The 23,095-nt window shown below is 49.1% G+C and overlaps 1 protein-coding gene across 12 annotated transcripts in view; it reads left to right on the plus strand.

Annotated features, from left to right (window-relative positions):
- The window catches only part of NAV2 (neuron navigator 2), a 398,868-nt gene that overhangs the window by 318,240 nt on the left and 57,533 nt on the right, over nt 1-23,095 (plus strand). For 4 of the 12 annotated variants that reach the window (XM_047690357.1, XM_047690360.1, XM_047690363.1 and 1 more), the window contains 8 exons: nt 1,375-1,516; nt 9,844-10,135; nt 10,867-11,569; nt 14,909-15,376; nt 16,023-16,088; nt 17,479-17,523; nt 20,124-20,284; nt 21,692-21,880. In XM_047690357.1, coding sequence (XP_047546313.1) covers nt 1,375-1,516; nt 9,844-10,135; nt 10,867-11,569; nt 14,909-15,376; nt 16,023-16,088; nt 17,479-17,523; nt 20,124-20,284; nt 21,692-21,880 — 2,066 coding nt within the window. The remainder of the gene's footprint in view (nt 1-1,374; nt 1,517-9,843; nt 10,136-10,866; nt 11,570-14,908; nt 15,377-16,022; nt 16,089-17,478; nt 17,524-20,123; nt 20,285-21,691; nt 21,881-23,095) is intronic. The other 8 variants (XM_047690358.1, XM_047690364.1, XM_047690366.1 and 5 more) reach the window with 4 other exon arrangements.

Genomic DNA, 23,095 nt, shown 5'->3' on the forward strand with positions numbered 1-23,095 from the left:
CAAGAGTACTTACTTTTCCACTCGATCAAGTAGATCAGGTTATATTTGTACTGGAAGCTTACTTTGTAGTTTACTCGACTTCTCACTCCCACGAGTTTAAGTCCACGAGTATTTCCTGAGTACCTGCTCTATACCCACCACCCTGCAACCAAACAGGAGAGAATGCAGCAGGCTTGGTTGGGGTGCGGGAGGTGGGAATCGTAGGTATGGGGACAAGGGGAGTCCCAGTCCCATGTCTGGGAAGAGGGACAACAAATGTAGAGTCTTGAACACAAGACCCCTGTTGGCATAGAAGGGACAAGAGCCCGTGGGATGAGGACCAGGAGGGATGAAGAGGCGGGCACGAGGCAGGACTGGAGAGGGAGGCTGGATCGGAGGCTCGTTGTCACTTCAAGTTTGGGCTTTAAGTGCCTAAGAAGCCCATGGAGGGTATTAAGCAGTGGACCCATAGGGTGTGATTCATGTTTCAGAAAGATAGTCCTGGCTGCTGTGAGGAGAACAGATTGTTAGGGAGAAGTGGGGCATGGGGCTCAGTGGCTTCTTGGCGGTCGCCCAGGCAGAGCTGAGACCAGCTGGAAGTGCGGGGCAGCAGAAGAGGTGGAGGGCTGGGCACGTGGGGAGACGTTTGGCAGGTAGACGTGGTAGGACCAGGAGATGGGTTAAAAATCTTGGTGGCAGTGGGAGATGATGAGGAGAAAGAAGAACCATTGCTTGGAGACTGGACTTGAGCGGCTGGGGGTGGCCTTGGTGGATTTGTGGTTTGGGAAATGGACTCTGTTTTAGATGTATCCCATCGCTTCTCGGCCTTTTGGCTAAGATCAAGTGTTTTAGATGTATCCTGGGATGCTATTAGAGTTAGAAGTGCTAATAGAATTGACAGGTTTCTGCTGACTTCTGAGGCTTTTCTTCCCCTGGCATTTGACTCCAGGATTGGAGTCCAGAGCCTTCTTAGAGCACCCCATGTTTGCCTTCTGACCCCCCGGGAGAGTGCCGCTCTTGACACTCTCTGCCTCCAACAATAGTCCCCAAGCCCACCGCTCATCCTCTGCCGCTGGGTCTGGGAAGTAGCCATTCGCTTCTGCAGAGTTCCCAGGATGGACTTGAGGACGGGGGAGGAGGCAGGGAGCATCTTCAGCCACCTCTGCCCAACCACCCTCCATGTGGGGGAAGGTCCGTCTGCACCACTTCGCCCAGCTCCCAGTCCAGAACAGCAAGGATAGACGGTGTCCTGGAGATGAGTGTTGGAGAGGCAAGTAGAGCTTCGTCTGGGGCTTTACGCTGCAGGCACCTTCGGGGCTGGTATGCACTTGTCTGTATTGTTGGCCTGAGCTGACCCAGCGTGAGGTTTTGGTGCTCAGGATGTGTTTGTCTCAGCAGCTGGGATGACAGCAGCTCCGTCAGCAGCGGGATCAGTGACACCATAGACAACCTCAGCACCGATGACATCAACACCAGCTCCTCCATCAGTTCCTACGCCAACACACCTGCCTCCTCTCGAAAAAACCTGGATGTGCAGGTAAGCGATGGGCTCCTCCAGCGGCCCCTGCCAGCAGGGAGCCTTGGGCTTGAGGACCAGGGGGGCCATCTGGGGTGAGCAGGATCCCCAGGTCCATGAGATGAGGCCTGATCACGTGCTCGCTGCCTGTGCTCGCCTCTCACTAGACCTGGCCTCCACCTGCAGAGAAAGGAGGTCAGGCAATGGGGGAACTAGAAACAGGAATGGGGAAGCCTCACTGTTGTCTATGAAGGTCTTGGTAAAACCATATTTCCTTCCTGGGCTTTCATTTCAGAATCTGCTTTTTGTTGGTTTTTTGTTTGTTTTTTTTTTTTTTTTGTTTTATTTATTTATTTATTTATTTATTTATTTATTTATTTTTAAAGAGGATGTTGGACTCATTTGGTCCTTCTTAGTCTGGAGTGTGTGTCCCCTTCTAGCCACAGTGAGCTGCCGCTGTCCAGGGTACATGCTGATCTCTGCAGAGTTATGGGGTGGGACCAAACATTGACAGTCTCGGGCTGGAAGACCAGTATGTCCTGACCAGAGGTTGGGACTATTGGTCTGAAGGTCACATCCTCATGGTGATATTTGTCCATTGGCTTATGGCATTACTTTTCTTTTAAACCAGGTTTCATGTCAAATTTTATTTGTTTTTAAATATTTTTTTTAATTTATTTGATAGAGCGTACAATCAGGGGGATCAGCAGGGAAAGGGAGAAGCAGGCTCCCACCAAGCAGGGAGCCCAAAGAGGGGCTCGATCCCAGGATCCTGGGATCATGACCTGAGCCAAAGGCAGACACTTAACCGACTAAGCCAATCAGGCACCCCTGATTCCATGTCAAATTTTTAAAATTGTATTATTTCACATGAAAATGAGATTCTGATTTCTTTCAAAGATCAGAATTTTGCTTTCTTGAGCCTGGATTCTCCACATGGCAACAATCAACAGGTGTCCAAGTGTCTGCCGCTTTGAGACAGGGAGCCCTTGTCCTAGCGTGCCCCAGCTGCTCCTGGCCAGCTGCGCCCTTCAGTATACCTGCCAGACCCCAAGGTGCTGGAGTTTTCAGCCCCTACTTTAAAACTCCGAGGCTGGATATCTCTGAGACTGTGTGTCTCCCGATACCGTGCTCCCTTCTGTTTGCTCCAAAGTGGATTCACGTGGATGCTTTCACTCACCCTCACGGCGCTCCTTTGTGGGCAGAGGGATTGGTTCTAGCAAACCCATTTTACTAGCAGAAAAGTGAGGTGCCATCCTCATAGCCAGTCCCCAAGGTGGGACTGACCGGCGCAAGGACTGGTCAGCTGTGGTGCCACTGGCTTCTGTGGCCTGGGATCTTTTTCATGATGGGTCCCTCCCACTGGTGGGGGCCACTGGCTGCGACGAAGCCACATGAGGGTCTGCTTGGGACACAGTCTCCCAGAGAGGCCTGGGCGAGGGCAGAACTGACACTGCTCTCTTCCCTCACTCCCATCCATACCAGCCTCCTTTCTCTCTTGTTTTTCTGCAAGACAGGAGCTACTTTGGAAATTTCTATGCATTCAGAGGTTTTTTGCTTGTTTTTGTTTTTTGTTGGTTTTTTTCTTAGAGGACTGGGCTAAATAAAGAACATGTCAGAGTGTGGGAGTACTTGTGTCCCACAGAAATGTGGACATTGACTCCCTGAGGAAATATGTTGGGCGTCGCCTCTGGGATTGCCTGTGACTTCTTGAATTTGCACTTTCTCCGGAATTTCTAGTTATTTTTGAGTGAGAGTTGAATTGCGGCGGCGGTGGTGGTGGTGAAGGAAAAACTCTACCCAAATTACAGAGGCACGAGATGTTGGGGGTGAAGAGAACAGTCCACATCTTGATCTGAGTGGTAGTTATGAAAGTAGGTTAATTTTATAAAGCCTGTTCAGGCTCTATACTTAACATTGTGCATGGAGTATGTGAATGCTATACCTCATTTTACAAAAGGGTGATTTAAAAAAAGAAAAAAACATACATAAGCCACTCTGCTTGAGAGCGATCACTGTTTGATCAGCGATTAGACACAAGTTAGAAACTCAGCCAGCCTATGTCCCTGCCACTTACCCCTACCAACTTTTTTTGCTTTCCTCGTGGACACGAATTCCTTTTTTTTCCTGGGAGCCTTTTTTCTTTTTTTTTAAGATTTTATTTGTTTATTTGACAGACAGAGATCACAAGTAGGCAGAGAGAGAAGGGAAACAGGCTTCCCCGATGCGGGGCTCCATCCCAGGACCCTGAGATCATGACCGGAGCCGAAGGCAGAGGCTTTAACCCACTGAGCCACCCAGGCGTCCCTCCTGAGAGTCTTTTTAATTTCAGGGTAACAGTAACAAGCTTTTAGACTCTCCTTAGATACTGAGGTGGAAAGGATACAGAGAGGAGAGAGACCGGCAGACAGACAGACAGACATGTTTGTGGCAGGGAGAAGGTTGTGGAGAGGCTCCGGGAGGGAGGAGAGATGAATAAATCAATAGGTTTCTCTTTTGTTTACTTTCAAGGTAGGAACAGTCTTGCTTTTAGACGTCAGTTAAGCCAACAAAACACTATCAGAAGTATCTCTTGTCTTTGTTTCCCTCCCACGAAGGTGGGGCGGTCATCTGTTTTCCACACTGATACAGAGTAAACATCGGGGATTTACAAATGATTTCCTATCTGATAGACTCAGCTTTGGTTAAGGGCAGCACCCCCTCCTCTCTGACCAGCTCTTTGCTTTCATCTAGAAAATGTCACATCAGAAAAGGTTCAAGAATATGGCACAAACATGTCTTTTGAGCTGGTGCAGAAGGTTGATTTCAAGGGATGGAAGGAGTTTAATATTCATTGGGTTGGTTTGTTTTTTGTTTTTGCTTTTTTTGATTTTTGTTGTTGTTATTGTTTGCTATAAAACTACCTGAGTTTAATATATTGAGATAAACACTAAGCCAGTAGTTTGTGGAATAAAATAAAGGCGGACTTGCACCAATAGTTACTGAGACTCCCAGGGAGGTGGTTTCTCTGGCATCCCTTTGTTCCTGTGAGGGAGTATCTCCAAATATTTGAATCAGCGTAAATTGCAGCCTCATCCCCTCCTCCCCTCATCCCACTCTGAGGAAAGCTAAGGGCCATTACTCCTCTCAGAGCGGCACCAGGCAACGGGAAGATGTGTGCTGCCATCATTCCCCAGGGCTCGCTCAGGTTTCTGTCACAGACTGGTTTCCCCCGATCGAACAGGGAGTACGCAGTGTCCCAGCCGAGGCGGGGAAAGGCAGAAGAAGCAGCCGGCAGACGGGCCGGGAAAGTAGGCTGAGGACAGGTTGCCTGGCCAGCTTTGCACATCGGAAGAGCTCCTGAGGAAAAGTGAAAAGGAACCCCATCCGAGGAACAGGGAAGTCGTGGTCCAGAAGCCTAAGGAGCAGCCTTGTTAGCGGAGCAGATCACAGAGGAGCTGTCCTTGGGAGACAAGAGCCCCTTTTGTCTGTGAGTGACTGTCCTCCTGGAGGATGCTGAGAGGCACCCAGGGTGCCCTCGATGGGACGCACGTGCCCAGGTGTCCGGCCCCAGGTCTCTGATCACGGCTCCCCGGCGGGACAGAAAATCTTCTAGCTTGAGGTCTGATAGCCTTTAGTGGACTTCTGCCATGAGGACTGGTGAGTCTGGGCAGCCAAACTAGGTTGTGGGGTCAGGGAGAAGGGGGTGAGCTCCTGGCCCTATGGTATCCTCAGAGAAGCTGATCAGCCTCTTCAAGCCTCTGTCTCCTGGTCTGTAAAGTCACAGCAATTAGACTTGTCTCAAAGGAGGAGTGTGGTAGTGACATGGAAATACTTCATCTGAACATGCTCTTGTGGTGTCTCATTCTTGGTAGGTACTCAGGAGTTTCTTTTTTTCTTTTTCCTTCTTTCCTTTCTTCCTCTAGATAACCTGTCCCTCTGCCTCCCTCCCTCCATTCATGTCAGTAACGAAAGTTTGGCTGTCTTCTTAATATATCTTGCAATTCATTTTATATTTTGCAGCATTTTATTTTTAGGACAGTGTGTTGGTGGCAGAGGACTTGTGACAAACACCTCTCTCTCCCATGTGATCATTTGTCCATTCATGTCCTTGGTCATTCATTATTTCCCCTCAGTCTGTGCAAGGTTCCATTCCAGGTGCCAAGATACAAAGAAGCATGTATCAAGATGCCTTTAATTTTCACTGCCTGTGAAGTTTTTAGTATGCAAGGGGAAGAAGATAATTCCATGTGAGTTTAATTTTTGCTATTCGAGGGAACAAAATTCTGAGTTCTGTGGCAGGGATTCCTGTCCTGTGTGAGGCCTTGAGTGAGCCTGGAGCTCTTGGCTGTTCTCTGGCCATTGGTCTGGATGTAGGGGTAGGGTTTGGCTGGGGGCAGCCCACCTGCTAGGGGCTGCTGCTTGTGACTGTAGGCAAGTCACTGTCCTTCTTCCCCCCGTGTACTTTGCTGGTCTGTCACATATGGATAATAGGACAAGCTCAGAGGGTTAGATGAGCTAATACTATATGCAGAAGGACACGGGGCCGACCTAAAAGTGGCAGTGATACTACCACTTCTGATGCTGGTCATTACTTCTGAGATGACTGTAGTCGAAACTTGAGCCAGTTCAGCGTCCGGACCTGCAGGGGATGTGGCAGGAAGAGGGCAGTGTCCTGGCTTCTAAAGGCTTGTGGCCCAAGAGCAGGAAAGACAAGTGCCTTGTTCACCCTCATGCAGAACAAAAATGGAATAAAGACAATCAGGTGCTGGGGGTTTTCAGAGGTGGGAGAGTTGGTAACAAAAGACTGAGTCCCTCCACATTTGGTGACAACTCTGTGCCCTCTAAGACTCCTATCTCTTGCATCTCCATTTTATACACAGGTCATGACCTTAGACGAGGTAACCTACTCCCTCCAGAGGAGGGAGCACCCAGTACATGAAGTCCGACACCAAGCCCGCGTTCTCCCCCGCACGTCAGGCCACGTGGCCCACCTTGGTTCCACCTCTCACTCTGCAGATCAGCCTCCCTTCTGTGGGCCCTCAGTGGCCAACCTCCAAAATTGCAGGCCTTCTCCCCACCTGAGTTTGGTTGTTTCCCTACTTATCCTTTGGGATGTTGAATGAGCGAGTGGACTTCCAGGTAGGGACAATAGGAAAATCCTTCCAAAATTAGAAGCTGTTGGAAATGAGAAGAACTGACGAAGGCGTGGAGAGCCAAGGGAAGGACTCAGCTCTTTGTACCTCCCCAGGCAGCTGTCTTGCTACCCTTTACTTGTCAGCTCTGCGAACAGAGAGGCTGGGAATTTTTCTTTTTTTTTTTTTTAAAGATTTTATTTTTTATTTATATTTTATTTATTCATTTGAGAGGGAGATTGAGCAAGAGAGCACAAGCTGAGGGGAGAGAGGGAGAAGCAGACTCTCTACCGAGCAGGGATCCCCATGCGGGGCTCGATTCCAGGACTCCAGGAACATGACCTGAGCCAAAGATGGATGCCCAACCGACTGAACCACCCAGGTGCCCCAGTTTTTCATCTTTTGATCCCTAGTGATGCTACTACATGATCTGGCACATAAACCAGGAAGGTTTTGTTAAGGAATTGAGAACTTAAAGCCAGTAGAGTGTCCCAGGCCTGCTATGCAGAGTAGTGCTGGGAAGGCTACTGTGCTGGGCCTAGTTGGGGCTGTGATGGTTGGATGTTCTTTCTAGAGGGAAGATTGAAGTCATAGTCCTGGGTCAAGACCATGTGCCTTCTCTCTATCACTGGGTAAATCAGAGGTCTTGGAGTCACACCCAGAAGCTAGGTTGGAGCTGCTCCGGGGCTGGAGTTGGGGCACAGCCAGCCAGTATGGAAGGGGAATCTACTCAGTGTAGGTATTATGTGAGGTATGGTGTGAGACATGTGGAACTGTCTCTTGTCCATGGACTTACTCTCCAGGAAGGCAGTGTGGCATAGTGGTTAAAATCTGGCCTCTGCTTTTAGGACTTCCTAGAATCCTTGGATAGCCACTTCCTCACTTGGAAGTGAGTCTTGGGCAGTTTTCTTTTCTACTCTGTGCCTCAGTTTTCATAGGTAAAGTAGTAATATGAACTGTAACTTCCTCATGGATTTTTGTTAAGGATTCAATTAAATGATACATGAGAAGCACCTTGGCCCAGTGCCTAGCACATAATAAGTGCTTAATAAATGTTAATTGTCACTGCTACTACTCTTAGCATCACTGCAATCTGATTAGGGAAAATAAGGGATAGGAACGCGTAAAGAATAACTAATAATAACTAATATCCAGATGGTAGTTAAGTGCTAAGTTTTCAGTATTCAGTTTTCAGTATTCAGTATTTCCTGGAATGTGTCAGAATGTACTTGAACATAAGCTCCAGGAAGTTAATGACTTGTACTTGTTCTTATTCATTTACTACAATGGGGTCCCAGGCCCCATAAGTTTGCCTGGTGTATGGTGGCACCCAGGAAATATTCGTGGATTGAGTGCTTCTAAAGGTACTCTCTTTCCTGTCTCAGGACCTTTGCATGTGCTGTTCCCCCCTGCCTGGCATGCTCTTCCCTAAACTCTTCTCAGTAAGTTCCTTCTCACTCTTCAAGGCACTTTTCAAAAAGGCCTGACCACTGTCCCCCATCTTCCTCCTCATCAACTGAATTACATCCGTGTATTTCTATTTCTTACTCCTTGTCCTTTTTCTTATAAAATTTCGTAATTCATCATTACTCATTTATTTGTATTTACTTAGCCAACCTCTGCCTCTTTCCCTGGATCGTAGGCTCCAGAAGGGATGGGACTTAATCTGACACTTGGATCCTCAGACTTTCCATGGCGCCTGGCAGATGGCGGGCTTGGAGGAACTCTGGTTGAAGGAGTCGACTGAAAGTGTTCAGAGGAAGGAACACAGGCTGGAGTAGCTGAGATAAGGAGTGGGTCACTTAAGCCTCAGCTCATCTGTAAAGCTGCGATGAAGGCAAAGCTACGTCTTGTCATGACGCTCCTTAACCAGAGAGTGGTTGGGATCGGAGACTGTTTTGTTGAAGGTTGCTGTAGCTTGAAAAGCATGAGTTCATTGGTTCCCTCCTTTACTCATCAAGCCTTGATGCGGCTCCCGCTGTATTCAGAGGCAGGAACACCCTGTCTTTGTCCCTTACCACAGCTGAATGGGGAGCTGCCCACAGCCAGGGCGTGAGTCTTTTGTCTCCCTCCTCCTTCTGGTGCCCAGAGGGAGCTCAGTATATGTTTGAGGCATGACCAAACCAGGAAAGGCACCATCGGGTGGTTGTGATGGAGAACTGGAATTTGGGAAGGATGCAGGGTTGAGGGGAGAGAGAGAGGCTATGATGGTGACTGAGAAGTGACTTCAGTGGGGCTTGTTTGTGTTCAGCTTTGTCCCGTACCACGGTATATCCACAGAGGAAGGCATGGATACCTGTACTATTCTAGGGTGAAAGGCATTAGTTAGGCCAGATTCTTGCTGGGTGATCATTGTGATTTCCTGCCCTAATAGCGTTGCCTACTGTTGGTAGTTAGGTATAGCAAACACAGGCCTTGTCACTCAGTGTGGCCAGCCTGGAGTGTTGCTGACAGCGACCTGCATTCATTGAGCAGTTTCTCCCTCCCGTCATCCCCTCGGACTGGCCCTGGCCCCCTAGGGAGGCTCCCAAAGCATTCTGGTTAGCTTTGTGCCTTTTCACTGGGGTGAATCATTAACATCACACTTCTGTCCCCTCCTGGGTTCCATGGCCAGCAGGTCAGGGCTCTTCCAAAGAAAGCTAGCTAATTATAGCCCTTGTTTGAACCAAATCCCACAAGAGGAGCAAAGCAGTGGCATATAAATGGAGCGGGGTGGGAGCCGGCACCCCGGCTCTGGAGGGTTTGTCTCCTCCCAGCCCCTCTGTCTCTCTCTGCTCGGCGTGGAATCAGCAGCCACCCTTGCCTGCTCGGTCGGTGCGTGAGGCTGCCGCGCTGTGCTAGGAAGACGACAGAACAAAGGGAAACAGGCCAGGAGGCTGGGTGCCGGATGAAGAGAGGTCTCCGGGGTGAGAAGCGCTTATCGCCAAGCGGCAAAGAGTTGGTGGCTGAATCCTGGCCACGTCTCGGTCTGCTCATGTTTCTCCTCTGTGGGGCTCTGTCCCCCTTTTTCCCCCGGCCCCTCCTACTTCTTATTCCCTTCTAGGACATAGTTATATTCTGTACTTTTCCTCGAGCCAAAAAAAAAAAAAATCAAGCTTTCTAGCAAGATAACCAGACTGTAAGGGCCCAGACATTTTCTAGTCATCGTCTGTCGTGGTGCTGGCATTCTCGTTGCGGGCTGAGGGGCTCCCGGCCTGGGATTCTGGAAGGACTCATTCAGCGTCTCATCCACAGACCGACGCTGAGAAGCATTCCCAGGTGGAGAGGGGGTCCCTGTGGTCGGGCGATGACGTCAAGAAGTCCGACGGAGGCTCAGACAGCGGCATAAAGATGGAACCCGGATCCAAGTGGAGGCGGAATCCCTCGGACGTGTCTGACGAGTCTGACAAGAGCACTTCGGGCAAGAAGAGTTCGGTCATCTCGCAGACGGGCTCGTGGCGCCGAGGCATGACCGCGCAGGTGGGCATCACCATGCCGAGGACGAAGGCAGCTGCCCCAGCGGGCACCCTCAAGACCCCCGGAACCGGTGAGTGAGGGGCTGTGCTGTCTCATATCTGCCTTTGTCGGTCTGAAAACCGAAACCCGCAGACACCCGAGCAAGAGCTTCAGTCCCCATCAAGGGCAACTGTTTCTTCTTTGAGGTTAGATCTGACAGTGACTAGCTTTCGGGAAGGTTTGCCTCCCTGCATTTTCCCACGTGGAAAGAGGTCCGTGTGTAAGCCTCAAGCTCAGCAGGTGCTTCAGCAGCCGAAGGGGACGGAGTGGGCTTAACCAGGTGCTAGGGAAGAGCCCACACACCCGTGTGCAGGCTTTTCAAGGGCGTGAGTTTACGAGCTGCCTTTAGGTCAGGTTCACGTTGCCTGTGATTTAGGGACGTGTGTAAACAGAGTAGTGTGTTTGCAGGAAGGCAAAGATGCCCCCTGAAAATGTTAAGGAGAGCCTTTGAATAGCCAGAGAAGGAAGAAAGGTCAGTAGAAGGCAGGATCTCTTGCCCAGACGTGCCAGCGATTGGCCGGCTTTGCTTTGTTCTGGGTAAATGTAGGCTGGTTTGCAAATGAGGAGAGTCACTGACATCTCCTAGAGGGCTCACGGCGACAGTAGTGGGTAGATTATTATCTTTCTAAAAAGCTCTTTCCTTTGCCTCCCAAGGCTACTGCTTTCCCCAAGGAAAAAGTGAACCAGTTCTTTGGTGGAGGGGACGATTGTAAGCAGATGGGTTCTTGGTGTGCACACTAACCTTGCTGCTTTCTCCCTTAGGAAAAACAGATGATGCAAAGGTGTCTGAGAAAGGAAGGCTGTCTCCCAAAGCTTCCCAGGTGAAGCGGTCCCCATCAGATGCAGGCCGCAGCAGTGGCGACGAGTCCAAAAAGCCCCTCTCCAGCAGTTCCAGGACCCCCACTGCCAATGCCAACAGTTTTGGGTTCAAGAAGCAGAGCGGCTCGGCCGCTGGGCTGGCCATGATCACAGCCAGTGGGGCTACGGTCACCAGCAGGTCAGCCACACTGGGCAAGATCCCCAAGTCGTCTGCACTCGTCGGCCGGTCCACCGGCCGGAAGACGAGCATGGACGGGCCTCAGAACCAGGACGATGGGTATCTGGCTCTCAGCTCCCGGACCAACTTGCAATACCGGAGTTTACCAAGGCCCAGTAAGTCCACCAGCCGCAACGGGGCTGGGAACAGGTCTAGCACCAGCAGCATCGATTCCAACATCAGCAGTAAGTCTGCGGGCCTGCCAGTGCCCAAGCTGAGGGAGCCTTCCAAAACGGCCCTGGGCAGCTCTCTGCCGGGGCTGGTCAACCAGACCGATAAGGAGAAAGGCATCTCATCCGACAACGAGAGCGTGGCTTCCTGTAACTCAGTGAAAGTGAACCCAGCCGCCCAGCCTGTGTCCAGTGCGGCGCAGGCGACCCTCCAGCCGGGAGCCAAGTACCCCGACGTGGCCTCTCCCACGCTCCGCAGGTAAGCGGGTCGGTGGTGCTGAGCAGCGCTGGAGTCTGTGGACTGGCATCCTGAGCGAATCATTTTTTGTTCCTTGGTGAAAACAGCTTATTCCTCCACGTCTGTTTAGTCAGAACCTGCCAGCAGTTTTATTATTTCATTTATTTATTTATTTATTTATTATATATTTATTATTATTATGTTATTATATTATATATATAATATATATTTATTATATATTTATTATATATTTATTATATTATATATAATATATATTTATTATATATTTATTATATATTATATATAATATATAATTATTATATATTTTTTATTTTTTATTATTTATTTATTATATAATAAAATATATATTTTTTATTATTTTATTTATTTATTTATTATTTTCCCGTGTGGGGAGGAAAACACCCAAGTGTCTGAATCTGTCATCCTGGGGTCAAATCCTGAGTCCGCTTTCATCAGACACCGTGGGTCCCTTCTTTACCATTTTGTTTCAGTTTCCTCATCTGTAAAATGGGAACGCCTACCTGAGATTGCATGTGAATTTTTTTTTTTTTAAGATTTTATTTGTCAGTGAGAGCGAGCACAGGCAGACAGAGTGGCAGGCAGAGGCAGAGGGAGAAGCAGGCTCCCTGCCGAGCAAGGAGCCCGATGTGGGACTCTATCCCAGGACGCTGGGATCATGACGGGAGCCGAAGGGAGCGGCTTAACCAACTGAGCCACCCAGGCGTCCCAGGTTGCATGTGAATATTAACCTATGTAGCCATATCTCGCCCATCGTAGGTGCTCAGTCAGAGCTAGCTACCATCCAAGATGAGATCTTAATACACCCCTAGACCCCAGGTGGGCATATGAGGAGAAGGCAAAGGATCTTTTTTCCACCCTTGTCTTATTAATTCCGTGGCTGAGATTCTACAACATTATGCCAGACCGTGAGCTCAGCCAGATCCTTCTCTCAGCTAGCCCAGTATCCTCCCCCCTCCACCACACACATACTTTTTTATACTGCATGCTTAATTCCAAATTTGTTTCTGAAATTCTAGCTTTCTTAAAATAAAAAAAAAAGACAAAAAAGCCTTTTAAAGCGGAAGTGTTTCTGAAAAAGAGAAATTGATTTCTTATTCCCTTAAAAAGGCATTTTCCCGTATTTCCACACTGAATGGAAATTTTTATGTGAAAATAGTGGTTTTTTTTAAGCAGTTCCTTTTTAAATGTGTACAGCTTTTGCTTGCTCGTATCATCTCATCCTCCTCTCTGCTGAACCGTCCTCAAACTGTTAACGGCATAGGACAGAGCTTATCTTACCTTCCCAGGAAATGGCTTATCCTAGGAAAGAGTCTAAGTCCCGGAGAGAAAATTAAGTAGTGAAAAATAAAAACTATGTGCACATATTTGGGGGTGAATAGGAATGTTTGAAAAGACTTCAGAAGAAGCCTGCCGCGTGAAAAGTGTGATGAAGCAGTTCACTGTTCTTTGTCTAGACTTGATTATTAGAATTTCAGTAATGATTGTTTTTTCAAGGGAAGGTCCTATCGGGCTGCTCTTTGTTGTTCTAACAGATTGCCTTGTAAATGAAAATATCCTCTACTTCTTGCCTCAAGTAGTATATGTAATACTCGCTCTTTGGTCTTATAGATTTCCTTTAGTAACTACAAAGGTATTTTACTGGACCCTTAGGCTACTGTTACAGAATACTTGAAAATGCATGCAGATTCTTAGGCTCGACACTGAACAACTTTCAGCCAAATCCTGTTAATTGCATTTTTCCTAAATCATTAGGAGGTGTTCTCAATTTCCTCTTTGTGCCTTAGTGCAGAGAAGAGAAATCTTAGATCCAGTGATCGCGCTCTTCAAATGACGGGAGGGACCAGCAGACAAAAGCCTGGACTTTTTCTGCGTAGTTACATCGAGGAGAATTAGGGGCCACAAGCAACAAAAAAGATGCATAGGATTTTGGTTTTCTGGTGATTGAAAGGGCTTGACAGTGGAGTGAGTTACCCTTAGAAGTAGGGAGCTTCCTGTTACTGGAAGTATATAAGCACGCCAAAGCCAAGATTCTACCAGGGGATATCTCATTCTTTGGTTGTCGTCAGGCAAAAAAGTATTTTCTTTTCTTTTTTTTTTTTTTTAATAAAGATTTTATTTATTTATTTGACAGAGGGAGAGAGATCACAAGTAGGCAGAGAGGCAGGCAGAGAGAGAGAAAGGGGGAAGCAGGCTCCCTGCTGAGCAGAGAGCCTGATGAGAGGCTCGATCCCAGGACCCTGAGATCATGATCTGAGCCAAAGGCAGATGCTTAACCCACTGTGCCATCCAGGTGCCCCAAAAAAGTATTTTCTAATCTGTTACCAGATACCGTAGTGAGGATTAGTTATGTGTGCGTATGTTTGTTTTTATGATAATTGGGATTTATAAGGACTCCCGGGAGAGAACAAAGATGAGACTCCTACCACGGAGTAGCTGGGTGCAAGGCGACCTGCCTCTCAAGATAGGTCATGGTTTTGTCCCTGCAGAGATGCACATTCCAGCAGGGTCTGGTGGATGGAATGACTTGCATTGCTAGAGCATGTCCCCATCCTTGGACTTTAACACTGTTCTGCCATTCTTCACAGAGAGTCCTGTTGCTGAATGAAGAGGGAGACCCATGGGCCATTCCCTGTTTTTCTGACAGCACATTTCTGGTCATCAGCCGGGGGATGACATGGAATGACATTTCTGTCCCCAAGACCCAGTGCATCTGCTCTTACATCTCATGCCCCGGCAAGATTTCTGTGTAGATCCTTGGGTAGGACTAGCCTCCCATCTTACAGATGGGCCATCACTTGAGGAGAAATCCGGGAAGATACGTTTCCCAGCCCCCCCCTTCCAGATCTAGACTCATCTTCTTGATCAGTTCATGTCATTCTTAAAGACCAAACAACCGAAACCTTTGGAACTGAACTGAGTACCTGCTTTGTGCCTGGGGTCTCAGATACAAAGATGATTAAGATAGATCTTTTCCTCTAGATGTTTCGGGGCTGGGGCAATTTTCTAGTTACCCTATTTATGGAAATGAAGGGAAGCAAGATCTGGGACCACCATGGCTAGGCCTATTGAAAATTATCCCACGTGGCCCTAAGGGTCTCGGCTACAGCCTCGAACTTAAAGCTGGAGTCTTGTGAGACAATGGTGTCTGGGCCCCTGCATGGCGTCCTTTCCCAGCAGAGCGCCATTAGCCATTTCAGTAGCAACGACTGTGCCCCTCCCCAGGATTCTTAGGGCTCCTGTACTTGTGCCCCACCGTTAACAGCTCGGCACCCCTCGTTGCTGGCTGTTCAACCTGCACAACCCTTTGTCTCTTCACAGACTCTTTGGTGGGAAGCCTACCAAGCAAGTGCCCATTGCCACAGCAGACACCATGAAAAACTCAGTGGTGATCTCCAATCCCCATGCCACCTCGGCCCAGCAAGGTAACCTAGAGTCCCCCTCGGGCAGTGGCGTCCTGAGCAGCGGAAGCAGCAGTCCTCTCTACAGCAAGAATCTGGATATCAACCAGTCTCCTCTAGCCTCCAGCCCCAGCTCAGCCCACTCGGGCCCTTCCAATAGCCTCACCTGGGGCACCAACGCCAGCAGCTCGTCCGCGCTCAGCAAGGACGGCCTGGGCTTCCAGTCGGTCAGCAGCCTTCACACCAGCTGCGAGTCCATTGACATCTCCCTCAGCAGCGGAGGGGGGCTGAGTCACAATTCCTCCACGGGCCTCATCACCTCCTCTAAGGACGACTCCCTGACTCCCTTCGTCAGAACCAACAGCGTGAAGACCACGCTGTCAGAGAGGTTGGTGCCATGCGCCTATATCTCTCGGAGAGACACCCTCCCGCAAGTCAAAGGGTTTATGTTAGGAATCCCAAATGTTCGTTCCCCTTTGCCTGGGAGAGTGCGCTCTTTCTAACCACTGCTGTCTTTTCCATGGGGAAGCCAGGCTGGGATGGAATTCAACTCGGCTCTCCTTCCTGTTACCTTTTCCATCGCGGTTATTCTCCGTGCTTGGAGCTGCTGGCGGCGGCGGAGGAAGGGCTGCAGATTTAATGCTCCCGTTGGAAATGGCATTCCTCCTTGGAGGTCCTTCCATTTTATCCTGTTCATTCATCAGCTGCTTGTCCCCCCCACCCTTGTCATTGTGAAGGCAGAGCAGGTGGCAGGAGACGTTTCTAGGCAGTGGGGTGGACTTGGTGGGTGTCACGGCAGGCACCCTCCTATTAAAGGGCTACCAGCCAGAGTGATCAAGACACTCAAAGCAGCCTCAGAGCCCCGGATTTCACCACAGCGTGCTGTGTGTCTTGTTCTCCACGTAGGCCAGAACGCCGGGATGCGTGTTGGGAATGAGAAAAAAAAATGTTCTAATCATTGTGTGTGTCCGACCCCTCCCTTTTCTTCCCATCTAATGTTCCTTCTCTTATTTTCTATCTGCCTGGACTTCTAGCCCTCTCTCTTCCCCTGCTGCTAGCCCTAAGTTCTGCAGAAGTACTCTGCCCAGGAAACAGGACAGGTAATGACATTGTAGGCCTGGGAGCCCACCAAGCCTCCAGGTTCCTCTGCCCATCCGTGTCAAGCCAGACGTCTTGTGTGAGGCTGTTGGCCTGAGGCTGCCGCTTGTGTTCGTGGCTCTGCTGAACTCTGTGACCCCAGACATGCCAGGGAGGGTTTGCTCCGCTGTCCACCCCAGCCCTAGAAGCGGTGGAGTTGGGCCAGCCCGTCCCTCCCCAGCTTGGGAAGGAAGCTCAACCGCTTGAACTGGGGCGGCAGACACCCTCCCTTGCATCTCTGCCCTCCTGTGGCATGCTCCTGCTTCCCAGCTCCCTACCCTTTCTTCCCTCTCTCTCCCCTCCCCCTCCCAGCCCAGAAATGATCTCCCACCCACTGTGTGGTGGGGCCCTCACCTTTGTCTCCCCTGCCCCTACTCCCCACGCAGCTGGCTCCCTTTCCCTTCCAGAAAATCCTTTCCTGCTGTTTGGCTGGTGCGTCTCGCAGGCTGTTGTGTTCTTTGTGCCCATTTCCTGGAATGATTGTGAAAAAGAGGACATGGAGGGGTGAGGCTCTGTGAACTTAGAGGTTCGCTTGCCCTTAGCTGCCCTGTGGGTGGGCCTCAGAGATGGATACTGACCTCCAGTTTGTGGGGGAGCCTCAGCTTGGCCAAATACAACAACCAGATGTTGTTTTGTGCTAGGAAAAAAAAGTTAATGAAAATCCCCTTCACCCCGTCCATGGCAAAAACTTTGTTTTTGTCAGACTCACAGACCAAGCCTTTAAAACCTTGTTCTTTGGAAATCCAAATGCCTTGACTTTATCAGCAGGCAAGTTGAAACCTGCCGGCACTCGGGCCCAGGGCTGCTCACCAAGCTACACCAAACTAAGAGGGACCTGGAATTCATGTTGTTCCAGGTGAATTCCAAATATGCAGACTGCTGGCCTCTTGACACCCTCCCGCAAGTCCCTTCTCTCACATGGAGTCATCGTCAATGGCATTTGGGGAGGGTCAGACGCAGGGGTGCTGGCATCTCTCTCTCCAAGAAGCAGGGGTGCTGGTGCAAGCCTGGGTGACTGGGCAGCAGCAGGTGTGGGCTCTGCTTCAACCTGGGGCAGCCCCTGAGTTTGCTTTGCATCTGTGACAGAAGAGGAAGTTTAGGGTCCAGTGGATGTCTCGGGCCTCCTGGTGCCTTGGGGTGTGCGCTGGGGTCGGCCAGGCCCCGGATCAGGTGTCTCTTGTTTTCCGTGGATGTGGATGTCTTGCATGTGCAGCTGGATAGAAGGGAGCGCTCCCTGGTGCCGTGAGTCTCTTGCTTCAGATCTCCGGCCCCTCCTTAGCCTCTCCCTCCTTCCCTTGCCTGCTTTCCCTGTGCTTCTCTGAAGTTCTCATTTTTGTTTTAACTTTCCTACAGTGACCCGCACCTTGATAGGAACACTTTGCCTAAAAAAGGACTCAGGTATCTGCGCTTCCTCCTTCCGTCCGTACCATCTGGTGTGGCTTTGGGGCTTGGCTGCGTGACCCTCATGGCTGGGGGAGGGGTGAGGGCTGGGCTGGGCTGGGGTCCCCGCTTTGGCCACCGCAGCAGGACCTTCTGAAACAGGGGCTCCCCTAGCACCCTCTCATTCTCATCACTCCATCTGTTGGCTTTTTTGCTTGGGCAGAGGCTGTGCTTTTTCAGGCTTATTATGGCGAAAGCCATCTCATGAAGAACACCCCTTGGCAAGCCCAGAGAGCAGAGACTGCCTCTCCTGGGACCACGGGGTTCCATCAGTGAGCTCTTCACCCTGACCATTCTGTTCACAGCTGTCTTCCAAAAGAAAGGACGTGACTTATGGCACGTTGGTTAGCCAGGACATGGCAAAGAAGAGAAATAAATCTCCCTAAGTTGGAAAAGATTCAACTTTGGGGGCCATAAAAAATTACTAAAGACAGGCGCTTTGTCTTTCCTATAAGTATTTCATTGAAAATTGTGTCGGTTTTCAGTGCCCGACAAGACAACGGGTGTGATGATTGGCTTTGGTATAAAGAAAAGACTACCGGGAAGGAATGTCCTTCCATTCATCGGTAAGTCGTGGCTCATTTTTGGTGCAAGTCCTGGTTAAGCAAGATGCCGTAAGTCACCGTTGCTCACGCCATCTCCTTCCCTTTTGCCAACCAGAGGGACTAACGCCTGCCCCATGGTCCTACTGTATGATGGTTGCCGCTGTCATTTCCCCTGCTCTTTAAACACCTCGTTCTTCGTAGCATTTGCTTCACACTGCACTAGGCATTAAGTGCTTTCGCCAAAAAAAAAAAAAAAAAAAAGGAACTTGGAATGAAATGTTTCATTGCTGTCATGTATGTCTGTGGTTAATAACCTGCAGCTCTTAAGGCTGAGAGCATTTTGAGCAATAATGTGAGGTAGGTATCAATGCTGCCTTTCAGTAGGGACTCGGGGAAAGCCAGTTCTGAGAATCTAAGAATAAGAGTATTGAAAATGCCCCAACAGACGTCCTGCGGGAGGAACTTCAGCACTGTGGCCATAGAGGGAGGGGTTGGCAAAGGCCTTTTGTGCTTCACGGTTTTCTTCGTGCCTCTAAGGGCTTCAGACTAATAATACTCAGTTCATGGCCACTCCCAAGATGAGTTTGACATTGAGGCCCTACTCTTGCCTCCAAAGTGTAATTATCCAGGAAGCTAATCCCTCTAAAGAATAACATTATTAAATTATATATATATATATATATATATATTTTCCCCCCAGTGGATCTATTCTATCAAAATGATGTAGCTTTAAATTTTTTTTTTTAAGATTTTTATTTGACACAGAGAGAGAAATCACAGGTAGGCAGAGAGGCAGGCAGAGAGAGAAGGGGAAGCAGGCTCCCTGCTGAGCAGAGAGTGCGACACGGGGCTCAATCCCAGGACCCTGAGATCATGACCTGAGCCAAAGGCAGAGGCTTTAACCCACTGAGCCACCCAGGCGCCCCTAAATTGTTTTTTTTTAAATTTCAGAATAGAGTACATGCTAGGCTATCTTCATGCAATTGATGGGACCCAGAAAATTGTATGTCCATCACCTACAGCAGATACACTCTGCCTGTCCCTCCGAGCTCCTCCCACCCCACACATTCACGCACAATGCCAAGATACCAGCAGCTCTTCTTCTCGAGTCCAGAGAATCCCTCTGGTTCCATAATTAGTAGTCGCCCCACAGTAATCTGTGTGTAAGTCCAGAGGTACTCTGGCCACGGGGCACTTCAGAAATTTGAGATGCTGCCTGTGGGCATGATGAGAAGAGCATGGATTTTGGAATCAGATGTAAAATGGATGAAATGTCACCACGTGATACGAGGCAGGCCCTCCCCTTCTTGCAGTGTAAAATGGGGATAGTAGCCTCTGCATGGCCAGGTGGGTGGGAGGTGTTGTCGAGATGCCTGTGCAGGCACCCGGCACAACGGGGACCTTGAATACACCATTGCCAGACCTTTTATGTAATAAGTGAGGAGCTGGGTCCCGTGACGTCTGTGGCACCCAGTGATTTGGGGTTCCTGTTACGGAGACTTACTGAGGCTTCGTTGCAGCGAACACAGTGTCAGTGTCGTCACGCCTTCTGTCGAGTCTGGTTTCTGATACGCTGGGACTCACGGCCACTTACATGTGCCCGAGAATGCGGCTGCCATGAGCTATTGAATTAAAACTCCCTCGAAGCTCTGACAGCAGCTCCTTCTGCTGCTCCGGCCCCGTAAAGGTGAGGGCTTTGAAATGACACTATCGTGAATCAACATGTTACAGATACGCCCAGGGACGGCTCCTTTGAGCATTTACCGATCTTGCTCCCTTTATCCTCTGCACTAAAAAGAATTGCAATTTTCCCCAAAGGCAGCCAAGTAGCAAAAAAGGTTTGGAGAAACTTCATAAGTTTCAGGATATGTACTGATGTGATTTTTTTTTTTTTTTAAAGATCATCTTTGGCTCTGTTTTTTTTTTTTTTCATCTATTTATCATCAGCTCCCCGGAGTTCACGTTCATAAGTGTCGTTCACAGTTGATCCCAGCATAATTTCTGTCTATCCAGGTATACTCCCACCTCCCAGCTTCGCACCCAAGAAGACGCAAAAGAATGGTTACGGTCCCACTCTGCAGGAGGCCTGCAGGACCCCGCTGCCAATTCCCCTTTCTCCTCTGGCTCCAGCGTCACGTCTCCCTCAGGAACGAGATTCAACTTCTCCCAGCTTGGTGAGTAGCCACTGACCGTTAGCTGTGGGAATCAGCCCTGGGGGGGCAGAGGTTAATCTAGTATTTTGAAAGAGGCCTGTGGTCATCGCCAAGTGGTCAAGCCCTCCATGTTGATGAGCCCTCAGCAATGGAACTTGATTATAGGGAAGTAATAGCAAAAGAGAGAGAAGAGAAAAGGTTTGGGTACTCTTATCAGTAATTTATTTATGTGGTTGGTGTAGGTAGGGTTATAGTAAAGAGCAAACCATTCTACTTTTGAGAAGAATGTATTGTTTCTAAGACTTCTGAAGACATAGGTTTCTATCTAAAAAGTTGTAGCATACCCCGTGTCTGGTCCTCTGCATGGCTCTATTAATCTGGAAAATAAAGATCCGGTTTTGAGTGAACACATATTCTTGGAAATGCCTACTACTGACATCATGCTTTGACTGGCACAGTGGGGAAAGGAAAAGAATTTGTAAGACAGCCCCTGCTGACATGTTAATGGATTCTTTTTCAGAGAGACAAACACACCCACACAGACTTGTAATCAGGGTAAGAGAACAATCCAAAGCTTTATATGAAACTGTGTAAAAACCGACAATGATCAGGTAGCAGGTATTATATATAGTTAGGAAAAGGGAAGATCCGTCCTGGCTAGAATTACCAGGAGGAATGGGAGCTGAGCCCTAGAAGACTGATGGAGGCAAAATCCTGCCCACTCTCATCTTGCTCTTTAGAAGGGAGGCCTTTTCTGATTATCGCGAATAATAAACACGGCTTCTTTAAGGACAGGTGTGGCTTATCATCAAATAAGGCTCCATTTTTCCTTTTTAATTAACAGATAGATACTTTGGAAATACTGTATGTTATTGATATGGACAGGACTTTAATAAAAAAAAGCCTGTTCGGGCCAAGGTGGAGGGGAGGTGCCCCTTTGCCCTGAAGCTCTTTAGGCGCCATTACAAGCATGCCCCATTGGAAGCAGTGAGACCTGTGTTCATGTTGTTCTTTCCCAGCCGTAACTCTTTGAGGCAGGAGTTTCTTGTCATGCACAAATGCTTCCCATCTGATCAAAAGCCCGGTTGGACTATTTTGGGCTTCGGCTTTAGAGGGAGTTGTTCCAGATGAGCCCAGGGAGTAATTAGCTCATGCCTGGAAGGTGACACTGGCTTGTCAGAACGTGCCAAGTTGGAAAGCTGAGGCCCAGAGACTTGCTTTGGAAATGACCCACCTTTCCTCCCTTGTTTTTAGCTTTCCGTGTTTTATTTAAATGTGGATGTGATAGCCTTCTAGAAAACAGACTAGGGAGGGAAGTTGGCAGGGACAGATATGGCCGATACTACTCCATCCCCTCGTCATCCCCATCTAGGATTTGAAGAGAGACATGAATTTCCCACCTTTCAGTCCCCTTCCTTTCTTTTCCAGCGAGTCCCACCACCGTTACCCAGATGAGCTTGTCCAACCCAACCATGCTGAGGACCCACAGCCTCTCCAATGCCGATGGGCAGTATGACCCATACACTGATAGCCGATTCCGGAATAGCTCCGTGTCCCTGGACGAGAAGAGCAGAACCATGAGCCGCTCGGGCTCCTTCCGGGATGGATTTGAAGAAGGCAAGTAAGGAGGGTTACCATCTCAGGTCCTGTGTTGTGGTGAATGGCCCTCTGTACCGCATTCGCGAGCTGAGAGCCCACCTGGAAGTGCTCCCAGCTCTCTCTCTCACTCTGGGGGTTGGGACTGGGGAACTCTGAGTAGCGGGGTCTGGTTGTTCATTCACCTCATGGGGGGAAGAGGCTGCTGAAGAAACTCGAGTGAACTTGGAGTGGACCGTGTTCTACTCTAGGCTTCTCCCTCTTGGACTCCGGCCACAACTTCTTGGCATGAGCCTCCATCTTGAGGTTCAGCTGCCGGCTCACCGTCTTGGCAGACTGAGTTTCTGGAGAGTTAGTTCATTTCCTTGGGCTAACGTACCCGTGTAGCTCCAGGGGCCTGTGGGCAGCCGGCCTCTCTACTCCACTCCAGAATTTTCTATTTCTCAAGCACCAGGTTTTTTTTTTTACCTTTATTCAGTGACACCCTTTTCCTTCAGGTATGCCCTTTTCCTTCTTTGCTCATTAACGGAATATTTTGGGTCAGATTTTTATGTTTTGTTCATTTTAATCAGAATGTTGGGAGAAAGTAGCTGTGGGCATTGTTGCCAGCGTCTTCCTAACTTGGTTCATCTCTCTTTCCCTTTGTTCCTTCAGCTCAGGATGGGAGCTAGAGAAGCAAGCAGTCAAAACCCTGTGGAGGGACAGCCCCACCCCCGAAAAGCTTCCCGAAGATGGGAATGATAGGATATTGGAGTCAGTACTCATTGACTAATAGTTAAACCTATGGAGTAACACTACCAGGGTTTGAGTTCCGGCTCCCCCGCTTCTTTGGTAGATGATCCAAGAGGACGAGTTACTTAACCTCCCAGTGCCTCTGTTTTTTGTTTTGTTTTGTTTTGTTTTTTACTGACAAAATGAGAATGGTGATAGTACCCAGCTCATGGAATTATGAGAATTCAACGGTAGATATAAACGTTCACCCGATAATGTCATTACATGTCCTAGCCTGTAGACTCAGCGTCAGCAGTGAGGTCCTGGCAGCTGGGACTCCCCAGCCAAGGGCTCAGGACTCTCAGAGCAATTGGAGCCCAGGCTATGGCCATAGCCCTCGTTATGCCTTTTTGCCAGTGACAGACGAGAATGCGGGAGAATGTTGAGGGGGTCATGGGTGCTTCCCTCTGGCCCCAGCCCCTGTGAGAGTGGGAAAATAGTAGCACAGCCACCTCCTGGGAGGAG

This window comes from Lutra lutra, chromosome 10 (genome assembly GCF_902655055.1).
Source record: "Lutra lutra chromosome 10, mLutLut1.2, whole genome shotgun sequence".
Taxonomy (NCBI): domain Eukaryota; kingdom Metazoa; phylum Chordata; class Mammalia; order Carnivora; family Mustelidae; genus Lutra; species Lutra lutra.